At 35.6% G+C, this 22,026-nt stretch overlaps 2 protein-coding genes across 4 annotated transcripts in view; one reads left to right on the top strand and one right to left on the bottom strand.

Moving 5' to 3' along the window:
• Positions 1-11,576, top strand: part of MARCH7 (membrane-associated ring finger (C3HC4) 7, E3 ubiquitin protein ligase) — a 55,033-nt gene extending 43,457 nt beyond the window's left edge. For 2 of the 3 annotated variants that reach the window (XM_011991598.1, XM_011991590.1), the window contains exons 7-10: positions 2,043-2,152; positions 5,924-6,037; positions 7,652-7,700; positions 10,283-11,566. In XM_011991598.1, coding sequence (XP_011846988.1) covers positions 2,043-2,152; positions 5,924-6,037; positions 7,652-7,700; positions 10,283-10,341 — 332 coding nt within the window. In that variant the 3' untranslated portion in view covers positions 10,342-11,566. Of the gene's footprint in view, positions 1-2,042; positions 2,153-5,923; positions 6,038-7,651; positions 7,701-10,282 lie in introns of all 3 variants that reach the window. The other variant, XM_011991608.1, reaches the window with a different exon arrangement.
• Positions 11,577-11,842: 266 nt separating this feature from the next.
• The window catches only part of CD302 (CD302 molecule), a 14,469-nt gene continuing 4,285 nt past the window's right edge, over positions 11,843-22,026 (bottom strand). Inside the window, exon 4 of the mRNA XM_011991548.1 lies at positions 11,843-15,011. Coding sequence (XP_011846938.1) covers positions 14,809-15,011 — 203 coding nt within the window. The 3' untranslated portion in view covers positions 11,843-14,808. The remainder of the gene's footprint in view (positions 15,012-22,026) is intronic.

Here is a 22,026-nt window from a genome sequence, read left to right as displayed (position 1 = left end):
CCACACCTGGCCTAGAGTTAGTTTTATAAGGTTATAATAAGTACTTTTCAAGATATGGCTAATTGAATGTCTAGGTCTCAGCAACTGAACTTTCCTGATAGGTATTCAGAAGTATTTCTCAGAGCTACACAAAGACCCCATCTGGTAGAAGGTTCTTTCTGGTAGAGATTTATTTAAACATTTATTAAGAAGCTACTGTATTTGGATTGCTAAAGTCTACAGGATATACAAATTTAGGCAGATGCAGTCAGGGTGTAATGGAGAGAGCCCTGATTAAGAAATACAGGAGTAGGCTGGCTGTGGTGGCTCATGCCTGTAATCCAACAGGACAAGGTAAGGGGATCCCTTGAGCCCATGAGTTAGAGGCTGCAGCGAGCCATGGTCATGCCCCTGCACTCCAGGCTGGGCAGCAGAGAGAGATCTTGTCTCCAGAAAAAACGTGTAGGAATAAACGGGTTGCTCCCAGCTTTGTGTAGCCTATTTGAATGACTTAATAAGTCTCTTATTCCATAGAGGAGGAAAATGAAGCCCTAAGATATAAGAGAATCTGTATTAAATTATCTCCAAGGTCCATATTACATTTTCATATATGCTAGACTCCAAAAAGAAGCTTGGTTTTATTCATATACTCAAAATATAGTGAAAACTCAATATAATTTGACTACAGCCCATTTTGAGACAGCATGCTTCTTCAGATTAGCACTCACTTTCAGCTGTTTTCTAGAACATGTATGTACGTTACTGCTGTCTTGGACCTTATGCCAAATTTTACTCTTAAAAAATTCTTATTAACTAACACTAGTTATTGCAGTTTTATGAGTTCCTTGAAGGCAGGGCCTACTACTTACTCTTTTTTCAATCTCCAAAACCTCTAATTATTGCTTGCACATAACAGTCACTCAACAAATGTTAGTTGAATTGAATTGAAACCTATCTACCCTATTATTCATACAACTTACTCTAATTTTAAGGCCATTTTTCCATTTGAAACCCTATCTGAAAATAAACAAACAAAGGAAAAGGCAGACAGAACCTACATGTTTAATTACACAAGACTACTACCTACCAAATTGGAACCAAAAAGCTTAGGAATAATCAAATGTTGGATGAATATGGAAGTTTTCTTTTTCTTTTTAAAAAAATGTTTGGCAAAACAAATACATAAATAACATAAAATATGCCATTTTGACCATTTTTAAGTATACAATTTTCATATTCACAGTGTTGTGCAACCATCACTCCTATTTCCAAAATTGTTTATCATTCCAGACAGAAACTCTAACCATTAAGCAGTAACTCCTCACTTCCTACTCCCTTCTCTGCCAAATCCCTGGTAACTTCTGATCTACTTTCTGTCTCTAAATTTGCATATTCCAGATATTTTATGTAAGTAGAGTCATAAAATACTTGGGCTTTTGTATCTGTATTTCATTTAGCATAATGTTTTAAAAGTTCATGTTGCAGCATATATCAAGACTAATTCCTTTTATGACTGAAAGGAGCTGTTTTTATTTGGACAAAGGTGGGGTCCCTTTTTTCCCTTTCTAGCAAGTAAGGCAGACACATTCCTTAAACTCCAGAAGGTCTTAGGTATGTGTTGTCATATCAAAGATACTTTGGTGTATCTTTGATGTGACCTTGGGTGTGTAACTAGGTGTTTGAGATGTTACATCACTAAACATTGTTTTCATGGCATCATGTCAAAGTACTTAATGAGTAAGTAGGAAGTACAGATGACGTTCCATTGCCTCTGTCTGCTTCCCAGGATCAAGGATGTCTGAGTATCTGGGAGGAAGAAAACAACCAAGGTATCTAAATAATGGTGGTGGCTTATTATCATAGGGCAGGACCTAACGTGCACATTGGATATTATAGACTGCTCTATTAGGGGACATTACTGGTTTACTGCAGAAATGTAATATTTCCTTTTCTTCTCCTTTCCTTTAAGGTTTTATTTGTTTTAAGATTAAAACTTAGCGAGCAAAAGTGTTTTATGAAGACATTGTAAAACTAAGCTTTACTTGTAATTTAATTTTTACCAGGTTCTTCATTAGAAGCTGTAACCACCTGTGAACTATGTAAAGAGAAGCTGGAGCTTAACCTGGAGGATTTTGATATTCATGAACTACATAGAGCTCATGCAAATGAACAAGTTAGTATATTTTGCCTAATTTGGTAAGTGTCTATTCTATGCTTCAAGGACAGCTCTTGAAGAAAAGATTAAATCATGGTCAGAAACCTTGCATTAAAATAATAACAACAATGATAATGTTCTTAACATAATTCTGTTACTGCATTAGGTGTTAGAATTTCATAATTTTTTTTTATTTTTCCCTTAAGCTTAGGAAAGTTGTTCCAAAATAGGGATGTCAACCTTATTTCCCCACAGCTGTAAGTTTTTTGAGATGCATAAATGATACAGTTAGAATGAAGAGCTCAATAATTTCCGCCTTTTTCTTTACTGAAGGAAAATTCAGGAGGTGGGGCAGATGTGTGTTTAAAGGAGATTACAAGGGTGACTTTAGAGCCAAATTGTTGAAGTGTGGTTAGCATATTTGTTTAAGAAAAAACAAAGAAAGAAAGATATGCTGTAAAGGGAATGCATGAAGTGCTTGAAAAACACTTTCTGGCCAGGTACAATAGCTCACACTTACACCTAGCACTTTGGCAGGCTAAGACGGGATGATTGTTTGAGACCAGGAGTTTGAGACCAGCCTTGGCAACATAGCAAGACCCAGTCTCTACAAAACAGAAAACAAAAACACTTTTTAAATGTAGGGGTAATGGATCCTCCCCTCTTTTGTTATATTGAATGAGATTTACAAAACATAAAAACCATTTTGTGTGGCCGCCATCTCTGTTTAGTTCCAAAACATTTTCATCACTCTAAAAGAAAACCCTCTACCCATTGAACAGTTGCTCCCCATTCTGTGCTGTCAGCCCCTGGCAACTACCAGTCTGTGTTGTTTTATGGATTTACTTATCCTGGATATTTCATACAAATAGAATCATACAATAATATATTTTAAGTGTGGGAATAATAGATACCCTTTGAAAATCTGATTAAAACTATGTACCCTTCTTAGAAAATATATAAGACACAAATTCCGTCTCTAGGGGATTCCCAGATCCTTTGAAGCTAATTGCTTGGATCCAGATAAAGAATCACTGATCTAGAGAATGGAAACATTAAGCAGTTGATGTAGCATAGGTGCTACTCTAATGCCAGTTATGTTATTTTATTCTCCGATGCACTAGGTATCCAAAAAGAAAATGACTTTCAGCAAGGCAATGTTTTAAATCCCCAAGGAGTTTTCTGTAGATAGCTGAGCATTGTTATTTAAAAACCAGAGGAAACATGGAAAAGTGGAATCATGCAGAAATAAGTATAAATACATAACTTGCCTTCTTAAAATGAGAGTAGGTTTCAAAAGGATTGTTTCTTCTGCCATCTTCCTTCCCAAGATGCTTCATCCTGTCTCTCAAAGGCAGTTTTTTCCTTTTGTTTTGGTTTTGGTTTTGGTTTGTTTTTTTGAGATGGAGTTTCACTTTGTCGCCCAGGCTGGAGTGCATTGGTATGATCTCGGCTCACTGTGACCTCTGCCTCCCGGGTTTAAGCGATTCTCCTGCCTCAGCCCCCTGACTAGCTGGGTTTACAGGCATTTGCCGCCATGCCCAGCTAATTGTATTTTTAGTAGAGATGGGGTTTCACCATGATGGTCAGGCTGGTCTCGAATTCCTGACCTCATGATCCACCTGCGTCAGCCTCCCAAAGTACTGGGAATACAGGCATGAGCCACCGTACCCGGCCAGTTTTTTCCTTTTTGATCTCAGTCAAGAATGTTTTTATTGTTTTCTAAGCATTTTAATGAACCATATTCTTTAGAAGTGTTAGGAGATACTAGGTGGAGTCATTGTAAAAACAATGACAGCCTTGATTAAACTTCCTGGTTTTAACTTGTTTGTTCTGTATGAACAATAGATTCTAGTGGCCTGATAGCTACACTAATTTTAAGTGATTTGTTTGTATTTCCACATTAACCAGTGGCTTGATCTTTTGCAAGGTGATAACCTTTTTTTTTTTTTTTTTTTTGAGATGGAGCCCAGACTCTGTTGCCCAGGCTGGAGTGCAATGGCGCGATCTCAGCTCACTACAACCTCTGCCTCCTGGGTTTAAGCTATTCTCTTGCCTCAGCCTCCCAAGTAGGTGGGATTGCAGGCACTCGCCTCTACACCAGGCTAATTGTATTTTTAGTAGGGACGGGGTTTCACCATGTTGGCCAGGCTGGTCTTGAACTCCTGACCTTAGGTGATCCACCCACCTTAGCCACCTGAAGTGCTGGGATTACAGGCGTGAGCCACTGTGATTGGCCCCATTTAAAATTTTTAAAAAGTGTTCTGGATATATAATTTCCTTTTAAGTTCAAAATAAGCAACAATAATTATTAAGTGAATCATTTCAGTTTTTTTTTTTTTTTGAGATAGAGGTTCACTCTTGTCGCCCAGGCTGGAGTACAATGGCATGATCTCAGCCAACTGCAACCTTTGCCTCCCGGGTTCAAGCGATTCTCCTGCCTCAGCCTCCCAAGTAGCTGGTATTACAGGCTCCCACCACCACACCCAGCTAACTTTTGTGTTTTTAGTAGAGATAGGGTTTCGCCATGTTGGCCAGGCTGGTCTTGAACTCCTGACCTCAAGTGATCCACCCACCTCAGCCTCCCAAAGTGCTGGGATTATAGGCGTGAGCCACCACAACTGGCCTCAAATTTCTTGAATACTCAGTAGACTGATAACCAGTTAGTTGCTGAAGCTGGTACTAAGAACATAGAGTTCTTGACGTCCAGTGAACCAGTTGCCCAATTCAGTTTGTAAATAGTTCACTGTAAAAATTACAGGACAGATTAGATTTTTAATAATACTATATTTATGATTTATATTCATGGCTTGAAAACAGCTGTGGGCGGGGGAGAGAAACTTTTAATCTGAGTAATATGAACCCCTTTAAATTACCAGGTTCAGAGAAGTATTTAAAATGTGACAGCATTCGCATCTCACTCTCCCTTGAGCTAAATAAATACCTCTTGAAGCCACTTACTTTGGGGCTTCTAGACTAACTAGTGCCAAGTAGACATAAAATGTCATATACCCTATAGTTCAATAGTGTATAGCCAATCACTAACCAACATTATTTCTGTAAACCAATGTTGAGAATTCAGAATGAACAACTTTTGTTACCTCTCCCTTCTGGATTTGTCCTTTTTTCTTTAAAAATTTGAGCTTTTCTTTTGTTCTCTGGGGCACTCTCCCCAAGGCAACTTGGAAGTGTGAGCCTGGCAGCAGTCCTGAACCTTAACTAAAATAAACTCTGTTAATTTTGTCTCAGCTGCTGCTTTTTAGGTTAACACAACAGAACAGTTTTGAATTGAAGAACTGTTTTTACTAACTACAAATTTCTGTGTGAATGATCTCTTACCTTTACTCATTCTTTTATTTACTGTGCCTTTAAGTTGATTGTATTACACAGAAAAACACTTGAGCTATCAGAATAGTTATAGTAGTATATTGGCATAGCTATAGATGAAATGTAATTTTTAACTAAGCATATATAGCTATAGCCATTTGTATAATGAAATCTGTGAGCTTTATGGAAAACCAAAGCATTCATTCCACCATCAAATTATTTAAAAGTTCCATTTTTATATAAAGTCATTACACTAAAGACTGTATGAGAATAAAAAGTAAAATTTTATGAAATTATAAAGGATAGTCTTTTTTCTTAATAAATGGCATTGTATCCCTTACTAGGAACTGGATATGAATACATTTCCTCTAGTTTATCAGTGTACTGTGAGTATCAATCTCAATTCTACTAATTTTTCATTCTCTGTATTTTTCTTTTCTCCTGTTTGCTTCCCTATTGAAGGCTGAGTATGAGTTTATCAGCTCTGGTCTCTACCTAGTGGTGTTACTGCACTTGTGCGAACAAAGCTTTTCTGATATGATGGGAAATACAAATGAACCAAGCACACGTGTCCGAGTAAGTAATAATGAAGTCGGGGAGAGGGAGGGTATGATGCAGCAAGTGTTTGCCTTGGAAAGCAGATTGTTTTATATGTTGACATCTTATTTCCTTTGGGGAGCTTTTATTTTTTAAATGTTTCTTAAAAATAAAGATACTGTAGATTTAATGGAAATTGCTGTATTCTATAACAAGCAGCCTGATTTTCTCATAAAGTTATTTTAGAGAAAGAAGTAATTTTCTAGCTCTCGAAGGTAATTGGAATGTATTTCATTGAAAAACAGAATTGGAAACATCAAGGGAAAATGGGCTTTTTATTATTAAAACAAAAACAAAACCTGAGTATTATCACTTAGAAACCTGAAATTGAACTCCAAAAGCCAAAGAGTATGGGAAATTAACTTCAATTTATTTGTTACTGTTCTACAAAAGATTACCAGTGTACTAATTTTAAAGTGTCCATATTACAAAGTATTTTAGATATGGAATAGTTGGTTGTTTACTGTGTACGCTGTTAGCCATAATATGACATTTGGGCTAGCTGTATGTTAGGTATTTATAAGTAAATGATGCTCTTTGCCTCAGTGTACCAGAGGAAACTTTATGCTCTGCTGCCTGGGCCATTTTGTGTAGCAAGGGCTAAGGTCTCTATATATCTGCCATTATTGTAGCATTCTGAACACTTCATATCTTGAAATGTGTTCATAAATATATCCTTCAGACTTCCTTATATAAATGTTAACTTCGGTGATAAAAATGTAGTAGAGTTCATGTAATGTTTTTATTTTGAACATTATCAAGTAACTGCAATTCAACATATATAATACTCTTTCTAAATTAGTAAAATATTTTTCTTTATTTTATCATCATGTGGACATTATTCCAGTGAGCCAGTTAATAGATAATTATCATTGAAGAGCATTCATATTATCTATCAGGAGCATTCAGAATTTGAGCAAAGATCTCTTGACTTCTAAGTACTTTAGAAATTGTGAACCCTTAAAACCTTAATACCATAAAATGATTTCTAAAAAGGTACCTTAAGTCTTCAGAATGAATAAACCATATAAAACATCTAAGAACTTTTGAATTCATGTGTTTCTAAAAGTTCGTATTAAGTTTTAAAAGTGGGAAATTACAGAATGTTGAATGACACTCCAAAGTGGAAGTCATTAGGATTTTTTTTAATGTATAGAACCAAATGTATACTTTTATCAAATGTAGGTAGGAAAATATTGGTTCTTGGGAGTTTTTTTTTGTGTGTGTGTGTGTGTGCGCGCGCCCACTGAAACTGAATTTATTTGGGTCCAAATACAAGGGTGGTTTTTTTGGGGTTTTTTTCCTCCATTTCATAATTTTTTGAAGTGTTTATAAGCAATATCATTGGATAAAATTATTGTATCTGCTCCCAATTTTTAAAAACTGGTTTCTACATGATTATAAAGATTATATAAAACATTTAAAAATTAATACCATTAAGCTTGTGATTTTTGATGTTGGGGGGAGACAAACCCCTATTTAAAGGCTTAAAATGATGTTTGACTTTTTAAGTAGAAATGAATCTCCTATACTGATTCTCTAGAGCCATTTGCAACATTTAAACTACTGTATTTCTTTCTGCATTGTTTCTAGTTTATTAACCTTGCAAGAACTCTTCAGGCACATATGGAAGATCTCGAAAGTAGGTGGAATTTCCCCTCCCCAGACTTGTTGAATTTACTTTTGCAAATTAAACCCAAAGCAAAACCTAAGTATATCTTCTGTTCTGCCAAATTAGAGCTCATTTATAGACTTAATAATACCAAAATGATTGATTTGGGAAATATGGGTTGGGCAACTGACATTAGTGTTTTTGTTTTTGTTTTTTTTTAAAGCATATTTTAAGGTATGGAAGGATATAATTTTAACTGCATTTTACTTTTTTTTTCAAAGAGAAATTTATTGTTGATCACCTTGATTTCAGGATTTATAATAAAAACGAAGGCATAAATCTTAACTACTAATGAAACCACATTTCTTAATCTGTTAGGATTTTGTTTTGTTTTGTTTTTGGTAAGAAATTTTACCTGTTACTCAGCTTTGTTAGATCATAAGAGATTATTCCTGGGCTTATATATGATTCCAGGAAAATACGGGACAGGGAATCCTAATTCTGAATCCATATCAGAAGCCATAAAGGGCTTTTGTTTGTGGGTTTTTTTTTGTTGTTGTTGTTTGGCTTTTTGTAGGTCCTCATGGACCTTTAATAGGTAGCCAGCGCTGCCAACAGCTCCAGTCTCTTAAGATCACATTCCAGCCTCAGGATTTCTGGCTGGGATTATAAGTGAAGGCACTTAATTCTCAAATCTTTACAGGCATCTGTACAGCCTATCCTCTTCTTAATGTCCTGTAACTTCCAGTGTGCTTCATACCATGTGGGCACATGTATTGGCTCTGGAACAGCTAGAAATTGAAGATTACCCCACCCACCCCCTACATATTTTACTTTTTCACCCTTTGTTGCCCATTCCAAAACACTACCTGAAGTGTCTTTTTAAAATATGTATTCTTCAGTTGAATACTGAAGAATTACTTTCTGTACTCATCTTCAAATTATTTGGAATGTTATCTATAGTGCGCACAACATTTTTACTTTTACAGAAAGCTCAGCATCCTTTGAAGTAAGGTTTAAAAAAGACTTAGTCCTCATAGGAACCTTTTAATTCTAGGTAATCTAAATCATAGATTTTTGTCATTAATTCTATACTACTTTCAACTTTTAAAAGGTCTTGAGATGAAACCAGGTAACATATTTTCACAATTTTAATTAGGATATGTGAAAAGAAAGGAGTCAGTGCGAATTCACTTGGTATAAAATTTTTTCTCTTTATACCTTCTTTCAGATCCCTTAGGTTGGCCTAATACAAAGGTCTCTGTTTTTTTAAATTACAATTTATACTTTGTCCAATATCATGATAGTAATTTGTTTCAGTGTATGTTTTCCCCAGATTTCTCCATTTTAAAAAACTAACATTCTCTTTTAAAATTTGATTTCTTAAACATAGTATTGTCTACTCCTAACATGTGGGAAGAGAAAGATGAAGGTGAAATATGTCCAAACTCAAATGAGCATGAAAGACAAGGGGCAAGTTAACCCCTAAATATCAGAGTATTAATACATTCTGAAATGGGTTCTGACTAAATTGTCCTCTCCTGTAGAGTTAAATGGAAAAACACAAGAAGTTCCTTAATAAGCTGTATAATCTTTTAGTTTGGTATTTCTCAGTGATACAGCATAAGAGTTTATATCAGTCATGAGTTAGTTATATGCTTGTGTCATTTATTAAATGGATTTAAATCTATTAGTGTTGCATAGTTTTTCTGTGCTTTGCCCTAGGTTGATTCTGTTTGTTGGATGCTCTTAATTTGTCCAGTATAAATATAAATAGAGAGTGCATTAAGCCTTTTTGCCCTTGATAATGGGGGAAAGATGCTGGTTAGATGTTTATTTTAGTGAGCTTGCATTTTCTTTCACATGCAAAGCAGTTCACAGAATTCATAGTTTTATACTTACTATGTCTTTCCTAAAGACACCGAGGATGCTTTATTTTTAACTCTTGAGCCACTAGTGACTTGAATAAATTGAGGTCAGAAATGTTGCAAAAGTGATAAGTTTCTGACAGTGTGGAGAAAGGGGAATAATCAACAGTAGGTTTTTACTGAATCCAATTATTTTAATTTAGGCTGTGTCTATATGAAGCTTTTTTGACTTACTAAATGAACTTTTATCTTGGCATTGTATAGACATAGCTTGGATGTAAATTGCAAGAACACCCATAACCTCTTATTCTATGTACATTTCTTTTCATTCTCATCGGATGCATCAAACATGCAGCGGTAATAAGCCAGATTCTACTCAGGTGTGTGAGAGCACTTGCCTTAAGTTCACTTTTTTCCTGGTGTTTATATATCATTAGCTACTATGAACACAGACTGAGCTCAGAAACATTTTAGAAGATGCTCTTGAACCACATTTTTAAGCATTTTCATTTTTATAAAAATTGATATAACATTACAAAAAGATGTGGGGGCGGGAGCATTGTGGTTGGGCATCACCCAGTCAAACCACCCTAACCCTGTCATACAACTTATCATTTTGATCAAACAGTATACTAAATTGGGATTTTTGTTTTTACAAGTCATTGCTGTTCTGGCTTCATATTTACACTTCCCATTCTTATCCCCCTTAAAATCATTCTTGATCATCCTGTTTTCTTTCAACAGCTTCAGAGGATGATTCCGAAGAAGATGGAGACCATAACAGGACATTTGATATTGCCTAACTTCATATAAGACAGATGGATGATCTGTAAACACAAATGTTTATTAAAAATGGCAATTAAATATAAATTACTTTTGTGGGGGAATGGCTAATAAATACATTTACTATATATAAAATGAATATATACATACACATGTATGCCTGTATATATATATTCATTCTCAAGTGTTGCTGAATTAAAATTCTGCTGGACTTTTTAACATAGCAAATCTGATGTTTATAAACTGGTAATCAAAAAGGTTTTTTTCTTTTAAGTAAGTGGGGAAGTATTACCCTTGTTTTAAATAAGCAATGCCTATCAACCCTTTTTTTGTGTTCTGATTACTGTAGTCTTATTTATGAAAAAAGGTTTGTGTTTTACTCTTGCTAGTGAGAAAAGTGGGACAAAATATACTTTTGAAATAAAATGCTATATGGCACCTAATTATTTTTTCTTTTAAAATGCCTTAAGTTGCAGTCTCATTTTGATAATCATTTGCTTCCAGTGTTTAAAAATTTAAAAAAGAATGGGGAAGTTATGAGAAGAGCATTATATTAGGTTTCCAAATTTAATTTGAATTCCAAATTCACTTAGCAATAAAATCTAATTTTTAAAAAGTATATAAATATAAAATGTATAAATGATGGATAGATTTTTGTATTGATTTGCAGAATGCAGATTATATTTGATAGGCTATAGTATGTAGATATTCCTTTTAGGAATATTACAGCTCTAAATTATATGAGACTTGCCAGTCAAATGCTATTTGGTTTAAAAAAAAATTATTGCAATCTTAAGTTAATGGAATATTTTTAAGTCCCACATTCAGAGTTTAAAACACTGGTTTTCAATGTGTTTTTTAGTGTTGTCACTTCTTTATAGATAAATATATAAATAACCTGTTTGGATCCTGGTCGTTTCTAACTGTTCCTTGGTAATTCTGAGCATTTATTTGATGACTTAATATTTTTCACTACCTTTGGAGAACAGATGAACATTATTTACCACGAATGGATCTATACTGTGGTCATGAGTTGTGTATACTTCCACAACACTGTATTTTTCTTCTGTCAATACCCTTAGGATACACTTTAAAACACCTTAAGGTCTGATGTTATGGCAACAAACTACTTTTTCAAACCTAAATGGAACCATGTAATTTCTCAAGTGAATGAACAGTTTGCCCACACTTAGTTTGTTGGTCTTCTGTAAAACATTGGCTCGAAATAAAGTGCACACTGATTTATTTTACAGTTTGAAATGTTTCCTTTTAAACTGGTGCCCAAAGAAGACATCAAACTTCATAACCAATAATTTTATTAAAATTGCAAATCTCATTTTAAGCAGTAATATAAATGTTCTAAAATATTGCTCACCTCTTGCCAGTTATCTTTGCATTGTCTGTCTTAAAGCAAAAATATAAAATTTTAGGGTGGTAGTTTTAATATATTCTGTGGGTCCTTAGGGTTGCTTTGAATTTGAAGTATATATACTTTTAATAAAATTCAGTATGACAATTATGTTCTGCTTAACCCATAAAACTTTATTTAAAAATTTTAACTAAATGGTACAAAACATTGATTGGTATGCATATAAGATAATTCTGTATAGTTTTGTCATTAAATGCTAAATGACAGTGATAACAATGGCTTAAGCTTTACAGTATTCTTTTAGTTCCCTAGTACCACTTAGTATTTAAATATTGTCGTATTAGCTTCAGATTATCATGTAAATGACAGTAGAGGAATTAGAGAAAAGGCTTTCATTGGTTATCAGTTTTAAATTCTGAACAAAAGAGACCATACACTGCTCACTACAAAGAATGCAATTTTCTAAGAAAATGTAGTTTAAAATGTTACTCTAAATATCTGCCAAAGAATTATATTGTTATTACTAGCTAAAACCAAGATGTTGAAGAAGGCAGTTTCTACATTCTGAATGTAGTAAACAAGCCTGCGTGTGTAATCCAATTATCTCTTGACTAATGAGTAGATAAGGGGCCTGTTATAGATGTTCTGGTATATAAAGAAAATTAAAATGTAGGCCGAGCGTGGTGGCTCACACATGTACTCCCAGCACTTTGGGAGACCAAGGTGGGTGGATCACTTGAAGTCAAGAGTTTGAGACCAGCCCAGCCAATATGGTGAAACCTTGTCTCTACCAAAAATACAAAAAGCCAGGTGTGGTGACAGATGTCTGTGGTCCCAGCTACTAAGGGGACTGAGGCAGGAGAATCGCTTGAAAACCTGCAAGGCGGAGATTGGAGTGAGCCAAGATTGAGCCACTGCACTCTAACCTGGGCAACACAGCGAGACTCATCATATATGTATATAGCACTTCATTACCAGAGGCCATGAAACCAAATATTGAAAATTAAATCAGAGTTTAAAACAGCTGTTTTGGAAGAGTTGCCATTAGGTAGAAAGTATCAAAACATACAAAAGAAAGTTGTATGGGAGTTGAGTGGAAGGTAGGATTTAAGAGCAGCACTGCCCAATAAAGCTTGCTATAATGAAAATGTTCTATGATGTATGTTGCCCAGTATGGTAGCCACTAACCACCTGTGATTTGAACACTTGACAATGTGGCTAATGTAATTGGGAAACTGGATTTTAAACTATACTTAATTTACTTAAATAGCCTCATGTGGTTAGTGGCTCATTGGACATTGTAGTTCTAGATGTTTGAGAGTGTTGGTTTTAAGTTGGACTTAATCACTTTCCTACCCAAATTCTACCACTCCTTTAAGAACTCCTTTAGAACTCTTAGTTGATATAATACGCCATAATTTTACTTTGCCTGTAGTTCTTCAAGGAGTGGTACAATTCGGATAGGAAAACCAGGGAGGGATTCCAAGGTAGTGTTCAGTATTGACATTAGTAATAGTCTATCAGTAATAAAATAGACATCTCAAACACTACACCACATCTCAGAAATGTAAAGCTCTTACAGAGCATGCTTGTGCTTATGTAACAGCTGGTGTAATGCCTGCATTTTCAGTACCACATAGCCACACTGTTAATAGTTTTGTGTCACTTTTTAGTTACTTATGTCTCATTAATGATAGTGCCGTTAATTGTGATGAGTGTTTTCGATTCATGTGGTCAATAGAAAGATTACAAAAGCTGGGACTTTGTTGCCATTAGTCAAGCTAGTGAGATAGTGTATCTCCCCATAAGTAAGATAATTGATGGGGTGTGGATTCAGGAGAGGGATTACTTTTCTTTGAGCTTCAGACTTCTAAATATAGACAATATACTTCAGTCAGTAATGGATCACATATAGAACAGTGTTCCCTTAGTAGACCATATTTTTACTGTGGCCTTTTCTATATTTAGATACACAAATACCGTTGTGTTACAGTTGTCTGCAGTATTCGGCACAGTAACATGCTGTGTAGGTTTGGAACAAAATAGGCCATACCATCTGGGTTTGTGTAAGTACAAGCTGATTTTCACACAAGAAGATTCCCTAACTATGCATTTCTTAGAACGTATCCGCATTGATAAGTGATACATGACTAATTTATGTGAAATTTATACATTCTATCTTTCCTGTTTTTGATTTATTGATGGTGAGGAAAACACTCATTTCAGCTTTTTCATTTTTTTACTCCCCAAATGATTTTCACCTTTTTCTTAAAATGTACAATAAATGCACTGAAAACTGATCATTGTCACTACAGTTGTACTTAGTGTTTTTCTTCGGTTTTTGTTTACAGAGTTTTCATGTCGTTGAAGGAAAAATTTATCAATGCTTGAGGAGAATGAAATACTTTGTACAGGGAAAGGTACAAAAGGTACGGTGGCAAGAAAGAAATCCTTAAAGGGGCACTAGGATATATAAGTGTTAACCTAATTGCCAGCTTTCTCCATGCCATCCTGGACACAGCGATCATATTTTGTTTCAAAAGACTTATAAACATTAATTAAAACTTGAGTCATTTGTGATAAAATGGTGTGTGTAATGAAACTAAAATTATGTGGTGTGGGGTGTTAAAAGTTGTAAAATTTTCTTCATCTAAATCATAAAAGGAAATACACATTCTAGAGGAATTACCTGCCAAAGAAACAATTATCAAAGATACTTAAATGTATGGAATGTACTTAAAATCACTTATTCCCCATTTCATGTTTAGTAATAAACATATGTGGTCAACTAGAAGGGAAGATACAGCAGGCAAGATAAATAGGCTGAGCTTTTATTTTTATCTGCTTCTTGGGCTTTAAGCTTTCCTTCATTCAAGTGACAGATTCTGCATTTGACGGGATGCTTAAAATCACTATATTAGATCTAAGATCATTTCTAAAACCTGTTTTTTTAATGAACCTAAAGATTCTTTTCACAACATGAATACATAAAAATGTTACTGGAATAAGGAAAACCATTAAAGCTCTAATATCCAATGTCAAGTTTTATATTAAAATTTTTCCCAAGAATCTCTGCCAGGGCATTTTGTTGATGTCTTAGTGCAAGATTACCAAAAACTTACTCAAATTGAACAGGATATTCATTTTCTTCTCCAACTACCAAAACACAGTCTTCGTTATAAGGTGATTGGGGTGCGGTTGAAAAAACTGTGGTGAAACGAGAATCAGAATGTTTTTTGTACAGGAACCAAATGATTGCTCCCAAAACTGTCAAAATTACTATGCTAGCAATCACCAAAGCTGATATTAAAATATGGTTATCTGAAAAGGAAAAGACAAAAGAACATATGGGAGATTAGGGTACACAAGTTGCAAGTATATTTTGATGAGCACAACTGTAGTTTTTTTAAACATTTCTCTGTTGAGAATTTCCCACACTGATGAGAAAACCAAAAATTGCACATTTGTTCCTATCAAAATTTATATTTCTTGGCCTGAAGAATATTACTCAAATTTTCTAGGAAGTTGTGCACTTCTCCACTCTACTGAAGATCCCAAAATGGAAATCACCCAAGTACACCATGCTCCAGTTTGTGTTCCTTTGCTTTACTTTCTAAGACTACAAATTCAGACCTACTGTTCCCTTTAGGAATTCTAGTATTTAGATAATATGTTACATTATTGAGGTTTAATGGTTCACCTGGCTTTGGGGATTTAAGATTTGTTTAACTGAAAAAAACACCCAAGAGCTGCAGTAAAAGTACCTTGCTTTTGGGTGTCTGCATTCATTCATTCTTTGTGTGTTTCCCTAAAGTTCTATAAGTATGTACAACTTTGCAGTTCTTGCCTATTCAAACCCTTGTAATCTTTCTATAAGAATCCAGTTTAATAAATTGAGGAAAGTAACTTGGTTTAGGAGGACGAAAATACTTTTGGGCAGGTACTTGTATTATGTATAGTAATAGACTAAAGAATGGGAAAAATTTTCAGAATAATTTTGACAGATTTTTGATTATTATATTCATAATACCCATTATTTCTAACTGGTGCTTGGTAAAATGAGACCTGGAAGTATATAAGATCAGTGAGATAAATCTGGCCAAATTATTTGTTAAAGTGAGGGAGAGCCATTGATATTTTTCAGATATTGACAGGATTTTTTGGGAGGAGTGAGGAAATGGTCACAAGTGAATTATCTTTTAATCCTGAAATAAAATTTGGTAGTAAATATTTGGTAAGGTGTGAGGGTGGATTTGTTGGTATTATTAAAGACATTAAAATGAAAAAAAAAAAACCGCCAAGAATTCTGTAAACTGAGTTCAAATGGGGTTCTTCCATAGTTTTTGGCTACGGCAACGTCCGCCTTCTGGGTGCCAGTGATTCTCATGTGTTAGCCCGGGTAGCTGAGATTACAGGCACATGCCTTGATGTCCAGCTAATTTTTGTATTTTTAGTACAGAGTTTTGCCATGTTGCCCAGGTTGGTCTGAAACCCCTGGCCTCAAGTGATCTGCCCCCCTCGGCCTCCCAGAGTGCTGGGATTACAGGTGTGGACCACTGTGCCCAGCCCCGTAGTTAGTTTTCTTAAAATTAACATAGCCCATTTTCAGTGTAGAACCTTAACTTTACCAATGTGAACACACTTTATTTCAGTCTACTAATGATTGTACAGTAATAGCTTCATAATCAGTAGCATCTACGTTAAAAATAGGTATTACATGATGGTAATAGAGAAAAACAAGTCTGAAAGATCATGGTAATTGAGAAATATTTACACACTAAATCATATAGCTTTAAAAGACCTGGTATCCTAAGAACTGGACAGCATCCAAGATGGGTGAGACACAGTAAGTATATATGCTGCTTTTATTTTCACATTCTGCAAGTGACCTTTAGCCAAAGTTGACTCCAGGGGTTTTAGTTAGCTGCATACTATTAAATGTGTGACAAAGTCAGTTGTCAAGGCAACTGATGAGCAGTGTATTAAAACAATGTGTAGTTTATATCTGGAGGTTAGGATAGTTTTACATTAGGAAATCTATTATCTACCTCATTAATTAAAGGAAAAATCCATTGCTTGAGCATATAATAGCTATTTACCATGAAATCCTACTTTTTTAAAGAAACACAATTTAGGAAAAACACTTTTTAGCCTAACAATGTTCCTTACTTGAGAAGACATAACAAACACTGAAACAAGCTTTCACTTCTTTGTCATTTCTTAAGCCCATTTAATCCATTTTCTCAACATTCTGAAATTCCTGTGGCAAAGGTCAACAATGATCTCTTTATGACTACACGCATAAACACGTGAATGTTTTAGTTCAACCTGAGGCAACTAGATTGTTAGCGGTCCAGACTTGACGTTATCTCCTCACTTGGCTTCCTTGACTTTGCTCTCTTCTGTTTGACTGCTTCCTAGTCATCTTTGTGGACTCAAAGCTTTCCATGGTTAATCTCAACCATTCAAGTTTTGTATGTAAATCCATAGATAAATATGTGTGTGTACCCCCACTTTACTCCCAAATCCCTTCTGAATTCCTGCAAATAGCCACTGCCCAGTCATCCAATCTGGAAATTATAGACTTTCTCTCTATTAATTATCAAGACTACACATTTTTCTTCTGTTTCCTATTTGACTGCTACTTTCATGCCCTAGTTCTAAACACTGATCATCTGAGGACCGAACTATGTATAATCCACCTCAAAAACTATATGAAACATTTTGTTGGGCTGTAACCTCAGATTAGTTTGAGTGCCAACTGTGTGCATTTAATTCTGAGGCACGGGGTTTAAATGACTTGCCCAAGTCCATTTAGTGACAGCAAAAATTCAACCCTTCACCTTGGTCCTGATTTGTCATCTCAGATAACCTGTCCTTGAAGATTTAACTCCCGTGTCCTCTCTAGTAACCTTTGCTGAACCCAGCTTGGACTAACTTGCCCTTTCCTGTCTGCTTGCCACACTAGGTGCATCCGACGATGGACACCTTAATTCTGTTGAAAGTATTCTTCCCAAGGGAATCTTCCAGCTTACACTTGGTATGAAGGGGAACTCCCTGTTTGCCAAGATTGCAGCTACACTTAATTATTGGGTGGTTTTCCTTGCTGCTTCAACTCCCATGTTCTCTACCGTTACTCCTTAAAGTCAGACTAAGCCTAATCCCTGTCTTTCTACATGACAGGCTTTCACTTTAACTTTAGGTCTTCATTCTGCAAACTCATGGCCTTATCAAATGAGGCCTTCCCTGGCCACCCTACGAAAAATAAAAAAGTACAGCACCTCCCTTCTTGCACTGGAATTCATCCTTATCTGCCTGTTTTCCCTATAGGATATGTCACTATCTCACATATTTTTGTTTTACCCTTCCCACTAGAATGTATGCTTGAGAGCAGGGGCTTTTGTTGTGTTCATTGCTCTGTCTTCAATGTCTAACTTTAGGAGAAAGTCTGACACACAGTATTTACTCACTAAATTATACACATTTAATATAGATTTACATACACATATATACATGTAATGAATTTAGAGATTACTTTTTCTGTAGTCTGAAGACCCTATGTTGCCAGATGTTTCATCTATTCATGGTTTTGAAGCCATAGATCTATTTTTTTCTAAATGTTCCAACTTACATGTATCTCTGTTTTTTCCAAAGTAATACATTTACATAGCTTAGAAATCAGTTCTAGAAGATACGTAATGAAAATACTGTGCTCCTGCTCCACTACTACTCACCTGAACATCCATTCCTTAAAGTTAACTACACTCCTGTTGCTTCAGCTATTTATCTCCATGTCTAAATAACATGCTTCTGCTACTTGATTTTTTTTAATGTAATTTAAAGAATTACATGTAACAAATAATATCTTAGGTGAGCAGTAGCATTAAGTATATTCACTTCGTTGTGCTACATCACCACCATCCATTCACAGAACAACTCATTTTGTAAAATGGAAACTCTACCTATTAAACTCCCATTTCTCCCTGACCTAACCCTTGGCAAAGAGTTTCTTGGTGAGGTTGACTACTTCAGGTACCTCATACTGTAGGTAAGAATTATACAGAACTTGGCCTTTTGTGACTGGCTTATTTTTCTTTTTTTTTTAGATGGAGGCTTGCTCTGTCTGGCCCAGGCTGGAGTGCAGTGGAGCGATCTCGGCTCACTGCAGCCTCTGCCTCCAGGTTTCACCTAATTTTTTTTTTTTTAGTAGAGACGAGATTTCGCCATGTTGGCCAGGCTGGTCTCCAACTCTTGACCTCAGGTGATCCACCCGCCTCGGCCTCCCAAAGTGCTGGGATTACAGGCGTGAGCCACTGTGCCCGGCCTGTGACTGGCTTATTTTGTTTAACCTAATGTCCTTCAGGTTTATGAATGTTGTAGCGTGTGTCAGAATTTTCGTGTCTTTTAAGGCTAAATGATACTCATTTGTATGTGCAGATTACATTTTGTTTATCTCTTCATCAATGGACACGGGTTGCTTCCACCTTTTGGCTATGGCAAATGATGCTATGAACATAGACACACAACTATCAAAGAGATGGGTGTACGGATATTAAAGACTCCTTGCTTTCAGTTATTTGGGATACATACTGAGAAGTGGAATTGCTGGATCATATGGTAATTTTAATTTTTTTGACGAACCACCACACTGTTTTTCACAGAGGCTGCCCCATTTTACATTCCCACCACAAGAGTTCCAACTGCTGCATATCCACACTAACGCTTGTTATTTATTGTCTTCTTCCTATAGATAAATGAAGATGTAATTCCTGTATACACACAAACTCAACACTTCTTTTCTTCTCCTCTGTCATAGTTCTATCGTAGTAACCCCCAAATAGAAAACTGACAAAGGACTCAGATTCAATTTTTTTTGTTTTTAGATGTAGTCACTCTGTTACTGAGGCTGGAGTGCTGCAACCTCCACCTCCCAGGTTCATGTAATTCTCCCTGCCTCAGCCTCCCAAGTAGCTGGGATTATAGGCACTCGCCACCGTGCCCGGCTAAGCTTTGTATTATTTAGCCCGGCCCATATCCAAATTTAAAGAAACAAAAGTTATTTTAAAAATTCCTACCAATAATAAAGGCAACTCGATAAAAATAATATGGGTGGCTGGGCATGGCGGCCCAACGCCTGTAATCTCAGCACTTTGGGACGCTGAGGTGGGTGGATCGTTTGAACCCAGGAGTTTGAGACTAGCCTGGGTAACAGGGTGAAACCCCATCTGTACAAAAAAAATTATCTGGGTATGGCGACCCACACCTGTAGTCCAAGCTACTTGGGAGGCTGAGGTGGAAGAATTGCTTGAGCCCAGGAGGTCGAGACTGCAGCGAGTCAAGCTCTGCACTCCGCACTCCGAAAATGGGTAAAAGCCTTTTCACAAAAGATATACAAATAAATAATCATCTGAAAGGTGCTCAACATCATCAGGTAAATGAAAATGAAAGCCGCAAAAAGATCACTACACACCTGATCTGAATGGCTAAAAATAAAGAAACTGACAATACCATCATGGGATGAACATGGAGCAAATGGAACTTGGACACGCTGCCAGTAGTAACATGATTTAAGCATTTTGAAAAATTATTTGGTGGTTTCTAATAAATCTAAATACATATACTTGCCCTATGACCCAGCTTTCTACTTTCTAGAATATACTCAAAGAAAATGAGAACATAGTCCAAAAGAAGATGTATGAGAATGTTCGTAGGCAGCTCTATTCAAATTAGTTTGAAACTAGAAGTGATCCAAATATCCGTAAACAAGAGAATGGACAGTATATGATATATTCATAAAGTATTATAAGGCTTAGGAAAAAAATTCAGTGAATGTGCACAACACAGATGAATCTAAAAAAAATTCCCAAGTCAAAGAAGCCAGACAAAACTACATACTGTAGAATATATTTAAAATGTCGAGTCTTATTACTAAGAGACCTTTCTACATTCTCATAAAAATTGTTCTACTTTGTATTACATAATTTTTAAAAGGGATCTGTAATAGTATTTTAATATGCCAGAATTTTGATATATTTTTAATTGTGGGAAAAATTTAAAGACCAAATCATCACTTACCTGATAAATATTTCCTTTTGTATGGAACTAAAATACAAAAGAAAATTAAAATTAGAATTTAATTATGCTTTATTATAGGACTGACTTTAAACATGTTCACAATCATTAAAAATAAACCCTTTTATTAGTAGCTTAATATCAACATATTCATAGCTTAAAATCCATATTTCTTTGCCTCATTAATTGTCTCTTGTCTGTTTTGAACTTAGTTTTTAAAGAAAGCTGTAGAGGGCTCACAGCATGCATTAGCTTGGTTGGTGGAAACGAATATGGGATCTTGAGGAAAAGACAATAATGAGGTAAAGGAAAAAAGAGGATTCTGGTTGGAGAGTATAGAAAACAAATGTCGTAAAATTAAACAACTGTGACCCTAACTACCTTAGTATGGATGTACTCACTATTTCTGAAGTTTTGAAGTTACAGTTTAATTAAAAACTTTGTTTATGTAATTGCACCATGAGGTGCAGTACCTGAAAAGAACCAATATTTTGCAAAACAAATATTTGAAGTTGAATACTACTACCATAAAACTATGATGAACATTTTGATAATCACTGTAAAACTAATAGTAGTCAAGGATCCTGCTGTTGCAAGTAAAGAAATGTACATACTTCCGTATGTAAAGAAAGGAATTAAGCAGAGCAGGATGTGGAGTTTTGGTTTACAGTTGAAGTAGAAGGGGAAAATACTAAGTATGCAAAATGGGGAAATGGTTGCTTATGTCATGTTTCAAGCACCCCAAATTCATATTTTGAAACATTAAAAAACAAAACAAAACTTTTTTTGTAGAGATGGTGGTCATGCTATGTTGACAAGGCTGCCTCAGCCTCAAAAAGTGCTGGGATTACAAGCATGAGCCACTGTGCCCAGCCCACATTTTGAAAATTTAAGTTTCTTTAATGAGAAAACATTTACTTTCTAAAACTTAGAATAACAAACTGTGTAGTATTTTAACAAATATCATCAAAATACTGTTGTGGGCCAGGATAATTCTGTTCATTAAAAAACCTTCTGGGCTGGACACAGTGGCTCACGCCTGTAATCCCAGCACTTTGGGAGGCCGGATGGGGGCAGACCACAAGGTCAGGAGTTTGAGACCAGCCTGGCCAATCTGGTGAAACCCCATCTCTACTAAAAAATATAAAAATTAGCCGGGCGTGGTGGCAGGTGCCTGTAGTGCCAGCTGCCTGTAGTGCCAGCTACTCGGGAGGCTGAGGCAGGAGAATTGCTTGAAGCCGGGAGGCAGAGGTTGCAGTGAGCC

This window comes from Mandrillus leucophaeus, unplaced genomic scaffold, assembly GCF_000951045.1.
Source record: "Mandrillus leucophaeus isolate KB7577 unplaced genomic scaffold, Mleu.le_1.0 Scaffold110, whole genome shotgun sequence".
In the NCBI taxonomy this organism is placed as follows: domain Eukaryota; kingdom Metazoa; phylum Chordata; class Mammalia; order Primates; family Cercopithecidae; genus Mandrillus; species Mandrillus leucophaeus.
This window is presented reverse-complemented; position numbering and strand designations above follow the sequence as displayed.